This window comes from Haliaeetus albicilla, chromosome 15 (genome assembly GCF_947461875.1).
Source record: "Haliaeetus albicilla chromosome 15, bHalAlb1.1, whole genome shotgun sequence".
In the NCBI taxonomy this organism is placed as follows: domain Eukaryota; kingdom Metazoa; phylum Chordata; class Aves; order Accipitriformes; family Accipitridae; genus Haliaeetus; species Haliaeetus albicilla.
In genome coordinates this window covers 8,656,608-8,673,747 of record NC_091497.1, presented here as the reverse complement: position 1 = coordinate 8,673,747, position 17,140 = coordinate 8,656,608, and the positions used below count along the sequence as shown (strand labels likewise).

The 17,140-nt window shown below is 38.6% G+C and overlaps 1 protein-coding gene across 4 annotated transcripts in view; it reads right to left on the bottom strand.

The window, feature by feature from the left end:
- The window catches only part of ABCC4 (ATP binding cassette subfamily C member 4 (PEL blood group)), a 153,890-nt gene that overhangs the window by 33,135 nt on the left and 103,615 nt on the right, over positions 1–17,140 (bottom strand). For 3 of the 4 annotated variants that reach the window (XR_011327895.1, XR_011327896.1, XM_069802460.1), the window contains exons 21-26: positions 15,930–16,080; positions 15,170–15,289; positions 11,193–11,303; positions 9,604–9,704; positions 7,238–7,429; positions 2,745–2,900 (exon numbers count right to left, since the gene is read on the bottom strand). Coding sequence is in view for 2 of the 4 variants with exons in the window: in XM_069802460.1 (XP_069658561.1) it covers positions 2,745–2,900; positions 7,238–7,429; positions 9,604–9,704; positions 11,193–11,303; positions 15,170–15,289; positions 15,930–16,080 (831 nt within the window). In the remaining 2 variants the exon portion in view is untranslated. Of the gene's footprint in view, positions 1–2,744; positions 2,901–2,926; positions 6,455–7,237; positions 7,430–9,603; positions 9,705–11,192; positions 11,304–15,169; positions 15,290–15,929; positions 16,081–17,140 lie in introns of those variants that run through there. The other variant, XM_069802462.1, reaches the window with a different exon arrangement.

Here is a 17,140-nt window from a genome sequence, read left to right as displayed (position 1 = left end):
GACAGAACATGCCACAAGCAGCGTAAAAGGACGTATGCATTTCTTGACATAACATGCCAATTTTTTCAAAGTATCTGCTGCATTAGCAACATGTCACTAAAAGCCTGTTGAATGAACAAAAGGATTACAAAAAAAAACCATTAACAGGTTAAAGAACACTTTTCTTCAAAAACACATAGAAAGTAATTTGTTCAACAACACATATTTTAATCCACTGTTTGCTGTGTTTTGAAGGTATTGTTACGTTTATTTTCTTTTCCAATCCTTTTTTATACATTGGCAAAATAAGAGGCTGAATTTATAAAGTGTTCATAACTACTATAAAAGTCTTAACAATAGACATGTACTGCAACAGAAGATAAGGATATTTTTTAATTATCATTTCTGACACAGATTATTATTTAAAATAGTCTGGTTTATGAGAGGAAAGTAATAAGACAAACCTGTAAATAATTGTTGTAAAAATGCTTGCAGTCAGGGAGGCAGACAACATTTGCATAGAAAAGATTTACAAACACAACCTTCACATAGCTCCATCCAAGCAAGCAATTAGAAGCCTAAGCACATTTTTATTTCTCCAGGTAGGTATTTAAACTTACATGTAAGAAAACTTCACTCTTGCCTCATCACTCTCTAGGAATGGTTCTGTTTAGCATGTTTTATGTTATAATTTTAATAAGCATCTCTCCCTCTGGTTTCTTAGCTTCCCATATAATTATGAAGATATTTGCTGCAAAATAACTACTTGATGTTACATTATTATTATTTCTATTATTGACACTACTATTAGTGCAGTACAGGACAATGCCTATCACTCAGTTTACTACCTTAATCCAACCCCTCCTCTTCTTCTTACTACCACCACCTCATAGTTTTGCATGGTTTTAGTGGAAACAAGTCTTCCCTTATGTGGAAAAGAAATGCTACCTGCTAGTCTTTTTAAAACTCTTTGGCCTTTCCTTTGGAAACTTAAAACCCTTTGGGACCATGATGAAAATCCTATCATATAAACTTGATAAAAGTCACAGAATTCAACTGGTTTAAAATAGTTTTACAACCATGTCAACAGATCAATATATGACAGAAAACCACGTATAATCAAATGCAGTGAACTTTGAGCATCTGCATCACTCAACATGTAGAAACTGTATTTGACCAGCAGTTTTCCTGTCTCAGTACTCTATTTTATTCAACTGGGTTGAATTCTTCCCAATATAGAAATCACCTGCAATAGCTACAGGCAAGGCTTTCAAAAAGCTGTAGACCCTTGAATGAACTGATGATCATCTGCTTTCAGGAGAAAAGAATGCTGCACACAAACAAAAAAAGTAGAAGTTAAATCCATGTGAAGTCCTCTTTACATAGAAAAGATGACTATTTCCAGTGAGTACCTCCACTGTGCAATAACAAAGCCTTCAGCATGCAGAAGCAAAAGACATCCTGCATTAGGCAACAATCCAACATCCAATTGCTGGGAGAGTACCTCTTTCTTTTTTTTTTTTTTTGATAATAGCATACCTGCTTCTTCTCTCTGACTCCTATTCTTGAGGAGAAAAAAAAAAGCAGGTAGTCAAGAGAAGCTTAGAACCACTGTTCATTGCCATTCTTATCAGATTCTCAAGTTAAAGAAAGTAATACACTCTGAATGCCACCCTGTCAACAGGCTAGTAAACATTCAGCTACAAAGATGGTCTAAGGACTCCAAGTACAGCTTCTGTAATAGAATACAGAGATCTGAGAATTAATACTAAACATGGCAAACAAATTCCTCTTGTTTCCAGCCTACTCTTCTATCTATCTGCTAGAACATCCCAGACGAATTATTTGCCAAAAACATGACTTTCCATTTGCAGTATATGAGCTTTTCCTTCTTCCTCCCTCTCCAGTGGAGAGCAAATGATCACGGAAGAGATCAGAACTTTCATGGAACATGCTAACCTGCCCAGGCTCTGCCTTCAGGAAGTTTTGAAGTTATACATAAGCCTTCTCTAATTCAATGCCTCATTTGAATGTAAGACCGTAGAAGAGATGACCTGTGACCTGCTGGACTTCTTGGAACATCCTTTCCTCTGCTCCAGCACCAGAGATGAGGCTATTCCAAACACTGTCTTAGTTTTTTTTCCCTGTATTGCAGCCTTTCCCGCATTCAGCTTCTAAACTCACCAAGTTTTTTTTTATAGGTCATAATGACCCACTCTTTTGTCTGTTCCCCTGGTTTCCATCTGTCCAACCTTCTCCAAATAATGGAAAGGCTAGTAGTTCACTTCTAGCTGGCACACTTGTTCCTTCTAGATCTAGCCTCAGTCAGTTTGTACAGGAGTGACTAGGGAGGTGAAAGTGGTCCCTCGAAGTCCCTTACTAGGGAAGCTTCAGGCAACGCGTCAGGCAGGAACTGCTGCCAAAGGATCAAGTGACTTCAGAGGACTGCTGAAGATTGGTATATGCCTGTCAGATTTTCTCTGCTCTTTCCCAGACTATAGGAGGACAGCATACTGCTGACACCTACTCACAAGTATTCCAGAGGAATAGACGGGACAAAACTAGGAAGAAAATGCTCCAGTCCCCAAAGCTGATTCTGTTTGTCTTAAAATAATCAAGACCTTACTCAAGTAAGAATAACACCTCATTGAAGTTTCTATGTCTACTGCATATGGGGGTGCATGGGGAACATATCCCAGCAAAGCATTTTAAATACTATGGCATTATATTGAAAATGTTTATAGCAGACCAAGTCACTCTCTTACCTGAGGTATAATTGAAATTTTCTTCCGCAAGTCATGGAGTCCTAGCTCTGATGTCAAGTATTTATCAATCCAAATCCTTCCTTCGGGTTCCGCCAAGCGAAAGAGGGCTGCTATCAGAGAGCTCTTCCCAGCTCCGGTTCTTCCCACTATTCCAACCTACAGAGCAAGCCAAGCTTGTACTATTAAACCATGAGCTTTTCAGGATAAATTAATATGTCAAGCAACAGTTTTACGACATCACAGGATTTATAGTAGAACAAGCACCAAATAAAACTTCTTTATAATTAACATTTTTCTGAGAGGAAAAAACTCCCCCCAAATCAGTTTGGATTCAGGTGACATTTGGATACCCAACAATTTCTTGGATCATATTCAAAGGTGAAAGATTTTCCCTTAATGTGTGGTGTTTTATTGTGTAAACAAGATAAAGTGGCTCCACATATAGAGTAATGTGATTCAAGGCTGCTAATTTTTATACTAAGCCTGGTTTGCTGGGTGATGTTAGGCAAATCATTTCAGGCATGCATCTACTTCTCAACCCAAAAAAGGACTCCCATAAAGCACTTTGGGAACAATGTGTGAGCAGTATTCCCAATTTAAATAAGTGAGACTGATTTTGGTTAGCATGGTTAAGGTGAAGTACTTTAAAGCAGTCAAACTCTAAAAGCCAAAACTAGCAGGATTATAAACTGTATTCATGCTTCAGACAGCTTCAACAGAGAGGACATAAGTATTGAAACTACAAGGCCTTGTGGCCAAGCTACAATTCCTTTCCAAACAGAAGAAACAGTGAATAATAAAATCACAGTCATTCAGGCTTCTATATTTTCCCAAAGAAAAATCAGAAGCCGTATACAATGTGAAAAAATAATGCTTTCAGAAGAAAGAGGTAGAGACAATGCAAAATATGGGATTGCTAACTTTAACGACAAGGGATTAAGGCCTACAAATATTTCATATGAAACCAACACTTGGGAGAAAGTAGGCCCATTAATAAATGAGAGGAGACATAAAATTAGTGGTGATTAAATACTACTTGAGCAGCAAACTTTTTTTTTTTTTTTTTAAAGTTGTCTTCAGGTAAAGGATTCTTAGAGAAAACAATGTACAGTAATCAATTGTATCAGAGAAGGTAATGGGCGTAACCCTCTACACAGATCTGATCTGGCAGGATTTTTTATTTCCTGCACTCAGTTCTAATCGCTACATTTCCAGAAAGAAATCAACACACTGGAAAGAGTTCAGAGAAGTGCAATATAAAATTAATATGGGTTGGAGATACTCATTTGATGAGGAAGGATTTACGAGGATTAAACATGTACAATATAGCCTGGTGAACTGACTGGGGTGCAGAAAGGAGGAAGAAACATGAAAACCTTCATGAGTATACGTACAGACACCAGAGGGCAATTACCCACTGCCTGAGACTCAGATGTATGCAGTTATGACTGCTGGAATTAAATTAAGCACAGGACACATTACATCAAAGAACAAGGAGACACTTTCTTCTAACAGAGACACTAAGCTCAGACAAAGCAGCAGTGCCCACATTTGATCACAAATACACAAAACACTAAAAAAGTATACTGCAAGGAGCAACTTATGCTGCATAATCTAAAAGGTATTTTCTACTTCTATTTTCTGATTCAACAGTTCCATCCAACAATTCATTATTGTACCATTGTACATAAACTAATTAACATTTATACAGTGCTTATTATTAAAGATACAGCCTAATCTACGCAAATCTGTTACAAAAAATGATAAAACGTCTAGTATTCTAAATTATATCAGTGAAACAAAGGAAAAATATTTCTTAACAGTTATACTACAGCTCAGAAAGAAAATGCTGAATGGAGAACACAGAAACCCAGAGTTGTGAAAACAAAAGTTCAATTGTTTCTCTGTAAATGTCAGTGATATAAAGTATTGTATTAAGGATATAAAGAAAAAAACATAAAAAATTACATTGATACTTAAAATAAAAATGCAGCTGCTCTGCATATTGTCAAAATCCCACTTTCAGTTTGGCATCAAATGAAAGGACTACGCTCTTCAGTATTTAGAGGAATCTATTTGTATTTTTGGTCCAATTGACTACAGGCTGCTGAAAATTTACATGAATTTGAAACAGCTCTCGGCATACACATTTTTTTTTTTTTTTTTAATACATTGTATTCTTCAGAGGCCCGTGTTCATAGCCAGTGTAAATACAGCGAAGGTCTGCAAATGCAAGTCCCTGCCACCTAACAGGAATCACATGGCCCAATGTAAGCCATGTGCGTACGCAGGAGTACACCTGCTATGCTGGGCTCATCATTACTCAGGCGTCACTTGTACTTCAAAGTCGAGCTGCACAAAAAATGAGAGCGAGATTTACAGCACGTCAACTACTCCACTGAAACTGCCCGTGTCTTTGTTATCCCTCGGGCAACCTCCCTTTCGTGCTACGCTGCGAGAGTATTTACGCGAACAGCTGCCACGCCGTAAATCTAGACCCTCGCCCTCCTAACTTTTTCATGCAGCCATTCCCTCAGATTCAGGATCTGTCAGGACAAGGTGCATTTAGCAATGTATTAGTCAATAAGCACTCGTAAGCACCCTAAAACAAAGATAGTGGTGTTTAAAACCCAAGGCTGCGCACGCTAACCTCCTCCAGCTGCAGCTCCAGTAGCTGAAGAGGTTAATCACACACAGCCAGCTGCTGGCAGAGCTCCCTCCTGATGTGAGCACTCCGTGGTCTGTCTGGCAGACTAGGCTACGTTAGCAAAGATGGTTAAAACAGAGGGTCCTTCCTACTGCTTCAACTGTAGGGAAATGCTGAACGGCGAGACAAGCAGATCACAAGAGAACCTAACCCACCAGTGACCTGCTCGTAATCGTGTCCTCCGTTCTCACTGTACCTACACCTTCCCAAACTGGGTGCTGGGGTGGCTACAAGAAAAACACAAGCACGGCAGAACTTTAAGCTCGTTCATCCTGCCGGTGGCACTGCAGCCACCAGAAGTCTGTATGAGCCAGGGCTCTGAACAGGCATAAGAGCTCTCACTGACAGCCACATGGGCAGAATCCCTAGCGGATCTGGAAACCTGGTTCTGAAGGGACACTTCTCCATAATTAAAACCAATATAAGGAGCACAGATGCTTGGGAGATTTATTTCACACAGTGGCAGTCTACTGCAGTATTGTGCAAAACATCACAGAAAACAAACACGAAGTTCTTGGCAATAGTTTCAAGCTGGGCAAATTCACTTCAGGATGACAAAACCACAGCATAACCACTCAGCAAAAATAAATACCCCCAGTCATCCCTCTCCCTCCTGCCCCCACCAAGGATTGAGTCATACATTGCTAGTATCTCTTGCTTCCGTTTTTTATTTTATTTTATTTCTGTCTCTCACTAAGAAATGTAATTCATCTTGTCTGCTATTACATTGGAGTGATATATAACAGCTAGAGAGATGGCCCATAGGCAAGAAAAGTAGAGAGTAGATAAACATCCCTTTTGCTCTTCTTCTTAAACATCATTTTTAACTCACCCATACCTAATTCCATGAGATCATCTCCATGCAGCAAAGTTGGGTTGAATTCTTGTAACACGCATGTTATTAAAAAGGTCCACTTGAGGAACGAAACAGGTTTGGGACTGAATGGAAAAGCATGTTACAAATGAGGCCATGGCAATGACTGTAGAGAGTTGAACCAGCCTCCTAGGGAAGATATCCTAATCAAAAAAGTACATGTGCATTTGAAATGTAGCAAAGCACGAATTAACACTGCAGGGCTCTAATTTAATTTTGTCTGTGGGGGAGACCTTCCCTGCAGCACTCTTTCAATTGGGATAGTGTCAAAATTGGGGAAGAAGAGTCAAATTTGCAGAGGAGGAAGAGTTTTATTTCTATGTTTCTTTTGGCTACCAACCTAATTAACAGCAACAGTTAATTGGATTGGTAGCCGAAAGGAACTGAAATAAAATTCCCAATTCTAAAGTCATTCAACCGATTTGTGTTTCTTTTTTCTCTCTTCCATTCAGCGCTCTGTGCAAGAGCATGTACATTCTTTATTTTCAATTGTCTCTGCTCACCTTGCCTGTTGACATCCTTCAATCCATTTATGTTCCCTCTATTGAATCCCCAATTTCCTAATGCAGCTCCATTTGCTTTGAACAAACATTTTGGGCTTAGTTGGTATTTTGAATGTCTGCCACTTTCTGATGAAACCCAAATTTTGTCAGAAAATTATCAAATATGTTTAACCCTTTGTTTTGACAGACAGAAATGTCACGTTCCCAGATGCATTTACGCTTCACTTACAGGAAATAAACAGGCTCCAAATTTTGTTATTAAATACAACTAAGGCTTATATTTTAAAAGAACACTTACTAATTTCCTAACATCCATATATCTTACAATGTATTTTTATCACACAGCTTCTTGCCAACTTATCATTTTTGCTTAATTTCTGTGAATGGCCTAAGACAGCTATATACATACCTTTTCTTTTGGTTTAATTAAGACAGACAAATGTCTTAACACCAAAGGTCCATCTAGACTGTAAGTGAAGTTAACGTTTTCAAATGCTATCATTCCTTGGCTTGGCCATTCAGGTGGTGGATGCTTGTTGGTCTCCCAAGGAGCTTCTTTTTCAAGTTCTGTGTATTCCATTACTCTTTCTACTGATATCATCTAAGGGCAGGAAAGATGACATATATACACAAATTTCAGCTTATTGCATATATTGCAAATATTGCACACATATATATAGGTGTGCGTGTATTTTTACTGTAAAGATTCAATGCAAATTTTCCCAGTTTTTCTTTTAAGCACAGATAAGAGTATTTGTTACCATCCTATGCTTACTTTATACAACTGAAAAAGTAGAAATGCATCTCATGTCCTACTACAGACCCAAATCTACCATGATACATAAATCCATACATAAGCATTCATTTCTAATCAGTGGGATTAATTACAAATCTAAGTATGTGCATAAGTATTAAGAAATTTAAGCTATGAGAGTTGTCTGTCAGTCTTGGCTAAGATAACACCATTTCATTGTGTGTTGGGAAGACAAAGCTAGAAATGAAACTGCCATATAAGCTACAGGCAGATGTACGATAGCTACTAGCATCGAGTTACTGGCTTCATCATCCCTTTTGTCCTCATCATCACCGCTCTGCTCACCCCCAGCAAATCTTTTAAATATGTTTGTCACAAGCAACTCCATGATCCAAGATAGCTGTCACCATATTATTAGTGACTTCTATGCAATAAAACTTGTTTTCCCATGTATTTTATGCCAGATATGAAAGAAACTGAAATATTTGCTGATGGCTCTAATCTTACGGGAAGGAGGAGAAAAAGAAGTTGAGCTATCTAGACACTTTTTTCCCCTTCGGCAAAAATATCTGTTTAGGCTCTGGTGTGCATCCTCACCCATACGTTTTCTCAATACAATTAACTGTATTAATGTTATCCACTCACAGATGGATTCTGAAAAAAAAAACCAACCAACCATCATAGAGATATCCAGTAGGCTTATCTTGCCTGGAGTGGCTTTAAGGGCAGAGGTCATCAGGCAGCAAGTTCTCTGAGCTCACTGCCACCTACCTTTTCCACATTACAAAATAAGCTCCAGGGAAAAGCATACAAAGAAGGAAGGACAGAGTAGAACAGAGAGGAAATGTTCTTGCCTCCCCCAGATGTAGCCAGCCTTTAATAACAAGGGATTTTTGGTGGAGGTCCACCTGTCAAAGAAGTTGATGCTAATCATAGCTCCACAAAATGATCAGCATTCCACAACAAAGCCAGCTTCGTGAATGGCAAGCCTTTCTCCTCCAAAGTATTTCTAAATCACAGCCTCCAAGAGAGTAACTCACTACGTAAGAGTCCCACAGATTCACGCTTCCAAAACTTCCCAACTGGTATGAAAAAGCTTAAACCTTTCTTCCCGTTTCTCACCAAAGTCTGTCACCCCTAGTTTATTCATGTTTGAAACATGCTCTGAAGAAGCAACATGCTAGACAAAGAAATACAAATCTAACATTATTATTATCTGTTATTAAACATGGCTTTGTGGCTTCTACAAAAGGACTACATGTAATTCCTAGACAATGGTCAGCAAATCATATTTACAAATAACTTCAGTTGTCAACAGAACACAAAAATCCCCAGGTTCATGCTCAGTAGGTTCTTTTTATAGTCTTTTTTCTTAATATATTAATTTAAGAAAGTAAATAGCCAAACTAGAACATGCTAGTGAATACTGTAAATTGGTGGAAGGGATTTTACTTTATGTATTTTGGAAAACACACAATCCTCTCAGCTGAATATAAACAAATACTTTCAAATATTTGTTAACTTACAACAAATTAAGAAGAAGATAAAGCTTTACAACAAATTAACAGGACCCTAAAAATGCCATGAGGGATATAAATCAAATTTTTAAATGCAACAACAAATAATAATAAATTAAAAATGCCAAATCTAAAAGAATCATTTAAAAAAACTTATTGATAGAGAGGGATTAATGTCTTGTAATTTTAGCAAGTTGCAATGCAATTGTCTACACTGTAACTAGACAGTCTCCTTTCTGCTGTAAAGGGAAGTTATGAAGCCTCCCTTACTATGAATGGAGAGGGACAGTCACTGGGCACAACTCATCTCAACAGACATTCAAAATCAGTCAGACAAATTATACCCTAGAAGAGGCTATTTTTCTTTATGGACTGTAAGTAGTGCCTCAATCGCTTGCTAAGGTATTAATGTCCTAAGTTAATTAAGAAGAATCCCGTCCTTAAGGCCTCATGTCATAACCACGAAAAGGAACCAAGAGGTGAAAAGGAAGAAATAAACGTTACCAGGTTTTCAACTTCAGCACTTTGTCTAACACCCCACTGGAATGTTCCCATGAGGGTGATTGCATAGGATAGTGCCAAACCAACCTGCCCTGCATTCAAAGCTGTAGAACAAAGAAAAAAAGAGAATCAAATAGGTACACTGGTAATTACACAAAATCCTAGTTAACTTCACTTTCATGAGGTTACTTACACGATGGTAGCATCACAGCCAGAATTTTGTTTGGTTACACCGTACTTGCCATCTGTGCAATGAGTAGCTCCAGGCAGAACAGCTACTTGCTGCATTTTTTTGGGTACGTTTTGGAAATTGTCTGTATAATTCAAAAAGATAATTCCCATTCTCCTTGGCCTGGCATTTTATCTAACTACTGGGGTTCAGTCTCAAGACCATACTTACATAGCTTGTTAGGGTCATCCCTATCTGGCTGAGCATTGTAACTCTTTACTTTTTTCTAAGCAAATTCGATCAGCCCCTAAACCTAAGCAAATAATCATCGCAAAATGATTTCAAAGTTACAAACATTTACATCAACTTTGTACTCTTGTAAGTGATCAGAGAAAATAACAGGACAGAATATTTCTTCCCCTGTTCATATAAGCATTTACTGTGTTCAGTGGGTCTACTCTCCCAAAATAAATGAATTCTGTCTGCCCCAATATTAAGCGTGACTGTCTTCTGACTTACTTGAACTTTATCTTTGCATAGCTCTATTGACTTCACGAGACTACTCCTTATCCAGAGGCAAGGAAAGATTCAGGACTTTTGTTTTGACTTGTTTTTTTGTATCTAATAACATCAAACCTAGCTCAAAATTTTCAGTGTTGAGCAGCACAGAGTGTTCAAATTTTAAAACACTCATACATACACAGAACTTTTCCAAAGGAAAAAGAAAAGAAACAAAACCAGCAAATTAGCACTAATTTTCATGTCCAAGATAATTACCTCTTCCTTCATATTTTAGATGACTATCTCATTCTAGTACATCTAACCCAATTACATACTGGATGATGCATACACTAATGACAGTTCCTGAGTGACAGTGAACATAAAATGTATTATTAGAAGGCGATTTTCTTTCTGGAACTGGCCTATCCTGTTGATCCAAGATATTAGAAGAGTATCCCTAGGAATTTTAGCTTGCCTTTTGGCCTACTGTGCCATGCGTAGAAAGGAAAAAAGTTGTTAAGAAGCAGCTCTGTGGGTGTTTCAGTATGAAAAAAATCAAAGCCCTGTAGGCCCAAAAAAGAAAGGCAAAGGTGGGGAAAAAGAAGAAGATTTATTTGTTGTTATTGCTCTGAAAGCCAGAATCTCAAAAGTGAAGACTACGGATCTGCAAGTTTGTTTGCACATTTGGGGATGATGGTAGATGCATGTCTAAGCCCAGAAGATGTCTGAACTGCCTCCAGTATTTGCAGGAAAGCAGATACAGCCCCAATGCCCTAGACTGAGGGAGAGATCACGATCTAGAAAGAAACATTTAACTTAATTACCATCCTTAAACAATTAGAAACAGCAAACTATGAAAAAGAATTAGACATTACTATACATGGTAATTACCGGGTGAACTTTTTCTAACATCTGTACTTACTCTTGGCGAGAAGCAGGGAACCAAAAGCAACCACTATAACAAAAATGGCACAGATGGCATCCAGACGCACAGCAAACCACCTCGAGGTCGTCAAAAATAGAAACCAGGCCTCTAAAGTTATTTTACAAAGACATAAGAACAGCGCATTATTAGAAAACTAAGCTGTATAATTATTATTAAATTAATTCATGTTAATATTGTAAGTTGTTAAAAAAATGCCCATTGCCATCTTCAAGTGCACATCTGTATGGACTGATGATGATGATGATCAGAACATTGTCCAGTTTTCCTGAAATCGTCTAACCTATTTTTCACACTAATAGCAACCACAATAGCAACCACAGCTAGTATAACATACAGTAATAGCAAGAAAAAGAAAACCAGTCAAGGCCTGAAGCATGGTCCACTTATTTAAAATGCAAGCCTTTTTTTAACTCTAGTGGACTTGGGAGTCTTATACAAAAAGCAGAAGTACAACTACATTTGCTCTAGCTGAACTACAGTCTACAGGCTTTTAGCTAGAACATATCACAACACAACTGACACAGCCAAGTCTTTAGAAGGCAGCTGCAGCTGGCTGAGATCCCATAAGAGCTCCTCAATACAGCCAGTGGAGCTACAGAGCTATTCAATTGACTAAACGCACATATCTACTTTGGGGAAGCTCCCAGGTGGACACCTACACTGGGCACTCACATCCAGGTGGCCACAATTTGGTGCTAAATTCCATCCCAGAGAGATATGCTACAGTACAAGATACAGGAGACAGCAGGAAAAGACATTGCAATACAGAAGGCAAAGTTTTTGAATTCAGGGCCAAAACCAGAAATCAAATAGCCATAATGAAGTATGGCATTATTTATTGCTCAGGCTGCAGTCAGATGAATGCTTCCAGCTGCTACCAAGTCACAGCAGAAGGTTACCATTCCAACCCTTTCTGCATTGCTTGTCATTACTCCATGCTAAAGATCAGTGCTGTTTCAACTGTTTCAATGTTCCTTAGCTCAGTTCTGGGAAAGATTCAAACCAAAAAAATCCTCCCTCTTGAAAAAAAAAGGGACGAGCTAAGTCTGGTTTTAAGCCAGATCATTTTGAATAGCTAGATTACAGAGTGATCAAATCAACAGTTCAGCCAACAGAACCCCATGTAACTTCTGGAGGGCAGCAGCGGGAGAGAGCGAGGATGACAAGAGGCAGCCAGGTGAGGTCCAGAGCTGGTAACCTCTTAGTCCTATTTACACCAACTCTAACTGCATATGCCTGACCACACATTTAGCAGCTGGTTTCACTAAACAATACATTTGATATGGTCTAATGAACAGTCGTACACCTAGGCACACAGAACGATACACGCAGAAGAGAGCGCTGCATCAAGTCACAAAGCTAGTTCCAGAAATTGAATTCGCCACGATAATTCGGGTATCTCTCTGAAACCCAGGAGCTGAGTATCTCTGGAAACAGCCTATGGCAGCTTCCTGGTAACATGAAAGGTCATTTTTGGTGCAATAGTGTACTTGTAAAACCAGGAAATGGGACATTTGGGTTGTAGATTTTTCAGCTCCAAGGTTTTGCTCCATTGATCTTGCTGTCCAGGAAGGTGCACTAAACTGCCGGCTTGAGATGGGTCATGCTGCAGCCTCCCTGTGTAACCAGGGTCACTGTGCATGCAGGAAGGAATACGGCAATCGTGGGGACTAACAGACTCATGATGTAACTTCTGATGACTAACGAGCTTGCTTATAGCGATGTTGCACTGGCAGCAAGGAAACTTAGGTTTGGTCAAACCTCAGCATGCCTTTTAGATGTTTTTTTTATCTAAAGATTATTTAATATCAAATTCATAGGCACCCCTGAAAGAGGGTCTGAAGCCAGTGTCCTGTTTCCCAGGCTCAGCCCGAAGTAGAGAGGAGGATACCACTCCAGCCAAAAGCATTAAACAAAACCATTGCTGGCTGGGAGAGCCTTCTGTGATGCAGGAAAGAATTTAAAACTCTTTGGGAGACTAAAGAACCCAGGACTCCAACTTTGTGAGCTAGTGTGAAAGGTATCCTCTTCTATCAGGTATTGCTTGTACACATTTAGTATCAAAGAATCATTCAGGGTGGAAGCAACCTCAGGAGATCTCTAGTTCAACCTCCTGCTCAAAGCAGGGTCAGCTCTGAAGTCAGACCATGTTGCTCCATGCTTTATGCAGTTCGAGTTCTGAAAATCGACATGGATGGAGCCTGCACAACGTCTCTGGGCAACCCGTTCCTCTGCTTGACTGTCCTCATGGTGAAAAAGTTTTTCCTTGTACCCAGGTTAAACCTTTCTTGTTACAACTTATATGCATTTTCTTGCTCCTCCCACCATGTACCACTGTGAAGAGCCTGACTATCTTTTTGGTAACATCCTTGCAGGTAGTGGAAGGCAGCTATTAAATCCTCTGTAAGCCTTCTCTTCTGCGAGTTGAACAAGCCCAGTTTCCTCAGCCTCTCCTCACAGGCAAATCTCTGCTGTTAGTCCCCTGACCATCTCAGCGGCCCCTCCACTGAACTCACTCCAGTTTAACGTTAGAGTGTTTCCTGTATCTGAGGGTCCAAAACTGGATGCAGTATTCCAGCTGTGGGCTAACAAGTGCTGAGGGGGATAATCACTTCCCTCCTTCCACTGGTTGTGCTCCTGTTAATACAGCCCAGATGTTGTTGGCCGCCTTTGCTGCCTAGGCACACTGCTGGCTCATATTCCCTCCGAGGACCAAAAACCACACACACACACAGAGGAAAGACACCAAGATGAAGCGTGTAGGTACACAAAAAAGTGCAACTATAAGCACTGAAGCTTGATCTCAAAAGCAGGTTCCTGAACTGCCCTGATGGGGTGTTACTGACAGTTTCATTAGAGAGATGCATAAAATCAACTGGAAAATAGTGTGTTTATGTTCCTTAGATCTGACCTTAAAATAGAAGAAAATACTTCTTTTAAAGGTCACGGTCCTCCTTGTACAGTGAAACTTTTATATGCAGTTTATCGACTAAAGGTGTATTTTAATACAAAGCTTAAAAAAACAACTTTGCGTTCCCTCACTATTAGCTACAGTAAAATTGATTTGGTCAAATAACTACTGACTTGAAAATATTAAGAAATTGGGAATTCAAAGCTAGAGGTGCCTCCCTGGAAGATATGTTTCCCCAGTCACAAGTTACTGGGCTCAACATGAAGGTCAGTCTACAGCCTGTGATAAACTGTACTTCAGAAAAGATCAACTGGTCTGGTCTGAAACCTTAGAAGTCTATAAATTACAAAAAAGCCATACAATATACTTGTATATGTTACAACAGAGGAAATTCAAGATCTTACCTAACAAACAAAATTGCAAACTTGCATTATGCTGCATCTTGAAAAACATTGTAATAGAGAGCATTTAATTGACAGAAGGTAAAGAATCACAGCACAAACCTGGATTGTATTACTTATGCTGGCGGAATACTAATATTTTACACCTTCTGGTCATGTTAATATCATATACTAGATTTGAGCCCTGAAAGCTGCTCAAAGTCAAAAAGAAGTGAGATTTATGGAACTTTTCCAAGGTGATTTATATTAACCAAGTCTGTCCACTCCTAGCACACTACTTAAAATTAAATGCTTCACAATACAGCTTGTTTCCTCCCCTCTCTTTCTCTTTTTAAACATGGAATCCAGAAAAATGTCAAAAATGATTCTTTAACTATTCTTATCAGGCATTAAAATGTTTATCTTAGACATTGTTAAAACATATGTGTGGGTATCTCAAATTACATTACAGCCCAAAGTAAACTCTCAAAATCTAGACAGATAATAACATTTTTGTTCTAATAGAGAAATTTTACCCTAAAGAGACAAATGCACAGCTCCTACTGATTTTAATGTACATTATATACATGTCGCTGAGGGCATAAGATATTTCCCTCCTACAGAGTAAAGTATTTGATTTTTCACATCAATTCATCACAAACCTGAGTGAAGGTCTTGGTGTGCATCAAATAATTTTTGAAATCTTTCCTCTGCTTTCAAAGCCCGAATAGTCCAAAGCCCCTGGAGGGATGACGACAAGTGGGAGAACACTGGACTTCGAGCTACAAAGGGAAATGAGAGTAACTTAGCAATAGCTGAAGGACAACTTTTAATTCTTTTTGTACCACACTAATCTTTAATCCTACTACTTTATATTTAACCATACAAGTTACTGTACTGCATCCTTTTAGAATAAATATGCAGTATCTTTAACCAAAGTCCTCTTACTCAATTAGAATCAGTCAGACAGCCGGGCAGATTAACTTATACAAAAATGTCTTCTTAGGTTTTTAACAATAGCTGTCACTGAAGAAATTCTTTGAGTTTTATTAATGACATGAGGCACCCATGTTTGTTATTCATAATGCTTAATTTTCATACCATAGTCAAGCTAAAGTCAGGCACAAAAGTCAGATTAGGTCAGAAACTCCATTAGTATGTGCATGCAAGGTCCCAAAGACCAGCAACTTAGCACGTTCTTAACTAGCGTTACTTACAGATAGTTAAACTGATGTACCTAAGGTTTATCATTGCACAAAGCAGGAGTTAAGCATGTAATTCACTACTTGAGAACCAAGGCAATAAGGAAGTTATTTGCATAGCAAAAGAAAAAATCTTTGATGGATTGTCTATAAAATACTAGTATTTCACAGAATAATAAGCAGGGTTCAAACTAACATTAAATCCCGCCAAACTACATACTTGTGGATTCTAGACGTTTAATATCTCTTGAAGTGTCTAAAAAATATCGTCGAAGGAAAATGAAAAGAATAAATAGTGGAATTAAGGGGATGAGTATCCAAGGAATCACTGCCACAGCCACAGCCACCACACCAAAAATCTGTAGGACAGTCTGCAACACAATAGAAACAAAATAAAACACTCTTTGCCAGAAGAATTTAATTTAGGACAAGTATAAAACTATTTAACACTATTGAAACACTTAAATATTTAAACATAACTACCAAATTTAAGAGTGGATGCACTGTATAACATATGAGCGACATCTATTTTTAAGCAACTTGAAGAATTTACAGTAATACCTAATTTGACTAATTGTGCAGTTTATGGTTTTCTTCTGCATTACTTGATCTTTAAGAAATGTCTTTACAAAACTGCTTGACAGAACATTACTGTCTTTGTGGACTATTCTGTGACTGCTGTAACAAAGTAATAGATGGTTAATGAAACAGACAACTAATCTTTAATGGACCCCAACTATCTAGTGAATCAGGGATATGTTTTTCAATCCAGGTAAAAAGAAACTGTTGAAAGACTGACTTTCAGTTGAAAGGCTTGACAGTTGGAAGAGCTACTTTCAACAGAGGCTTGTAACTTTTTCCTAAAAACAGCTTTGTCCTATTTAGAAAGAAAACCCAGTATCAGAGAAAGTGAGCTTTCTCTTCCCAAAGGGTTGCACTGGGAAATGTTACAAATAAGAAGAAATTGTTAAACCCTGCAAGAAGTGTCATAAGAAGCTAGTTTTACCAGGTTTACTTCAGAGTATGAGATGAACAGCTCGGCTAAACCTGAATTTACTCTTAGAAAACTAGACATAATGTGGAATGAAGCTTTGTTGCTTAGGTCAATGGATCCTGGCCCAACTTTCTGAATTAAGTCTCCCATTTCCTGCAGACCACTTCACATCAAACTCTCAGTTTGAACACACTATGAAAAGCGTTATCTGCACACAAATTTATTTCAGAACACTAGCTGGGTGCGTATGTATGTATGGCTGGAGTCCTGGCATACTGAAGTCAGGGTGTGCCCATCTGCTCCTTAAAAAAAGTGGCGGGGGGGAGGGGGGAACCCATAAAAAAAGAAACCCACCCTGTGCAAAACCCAGACAACTGAAATTCTAGCTCCACACTAAATTACTGTATATTTTCATTAACAAATTCCTTGGAAATGAC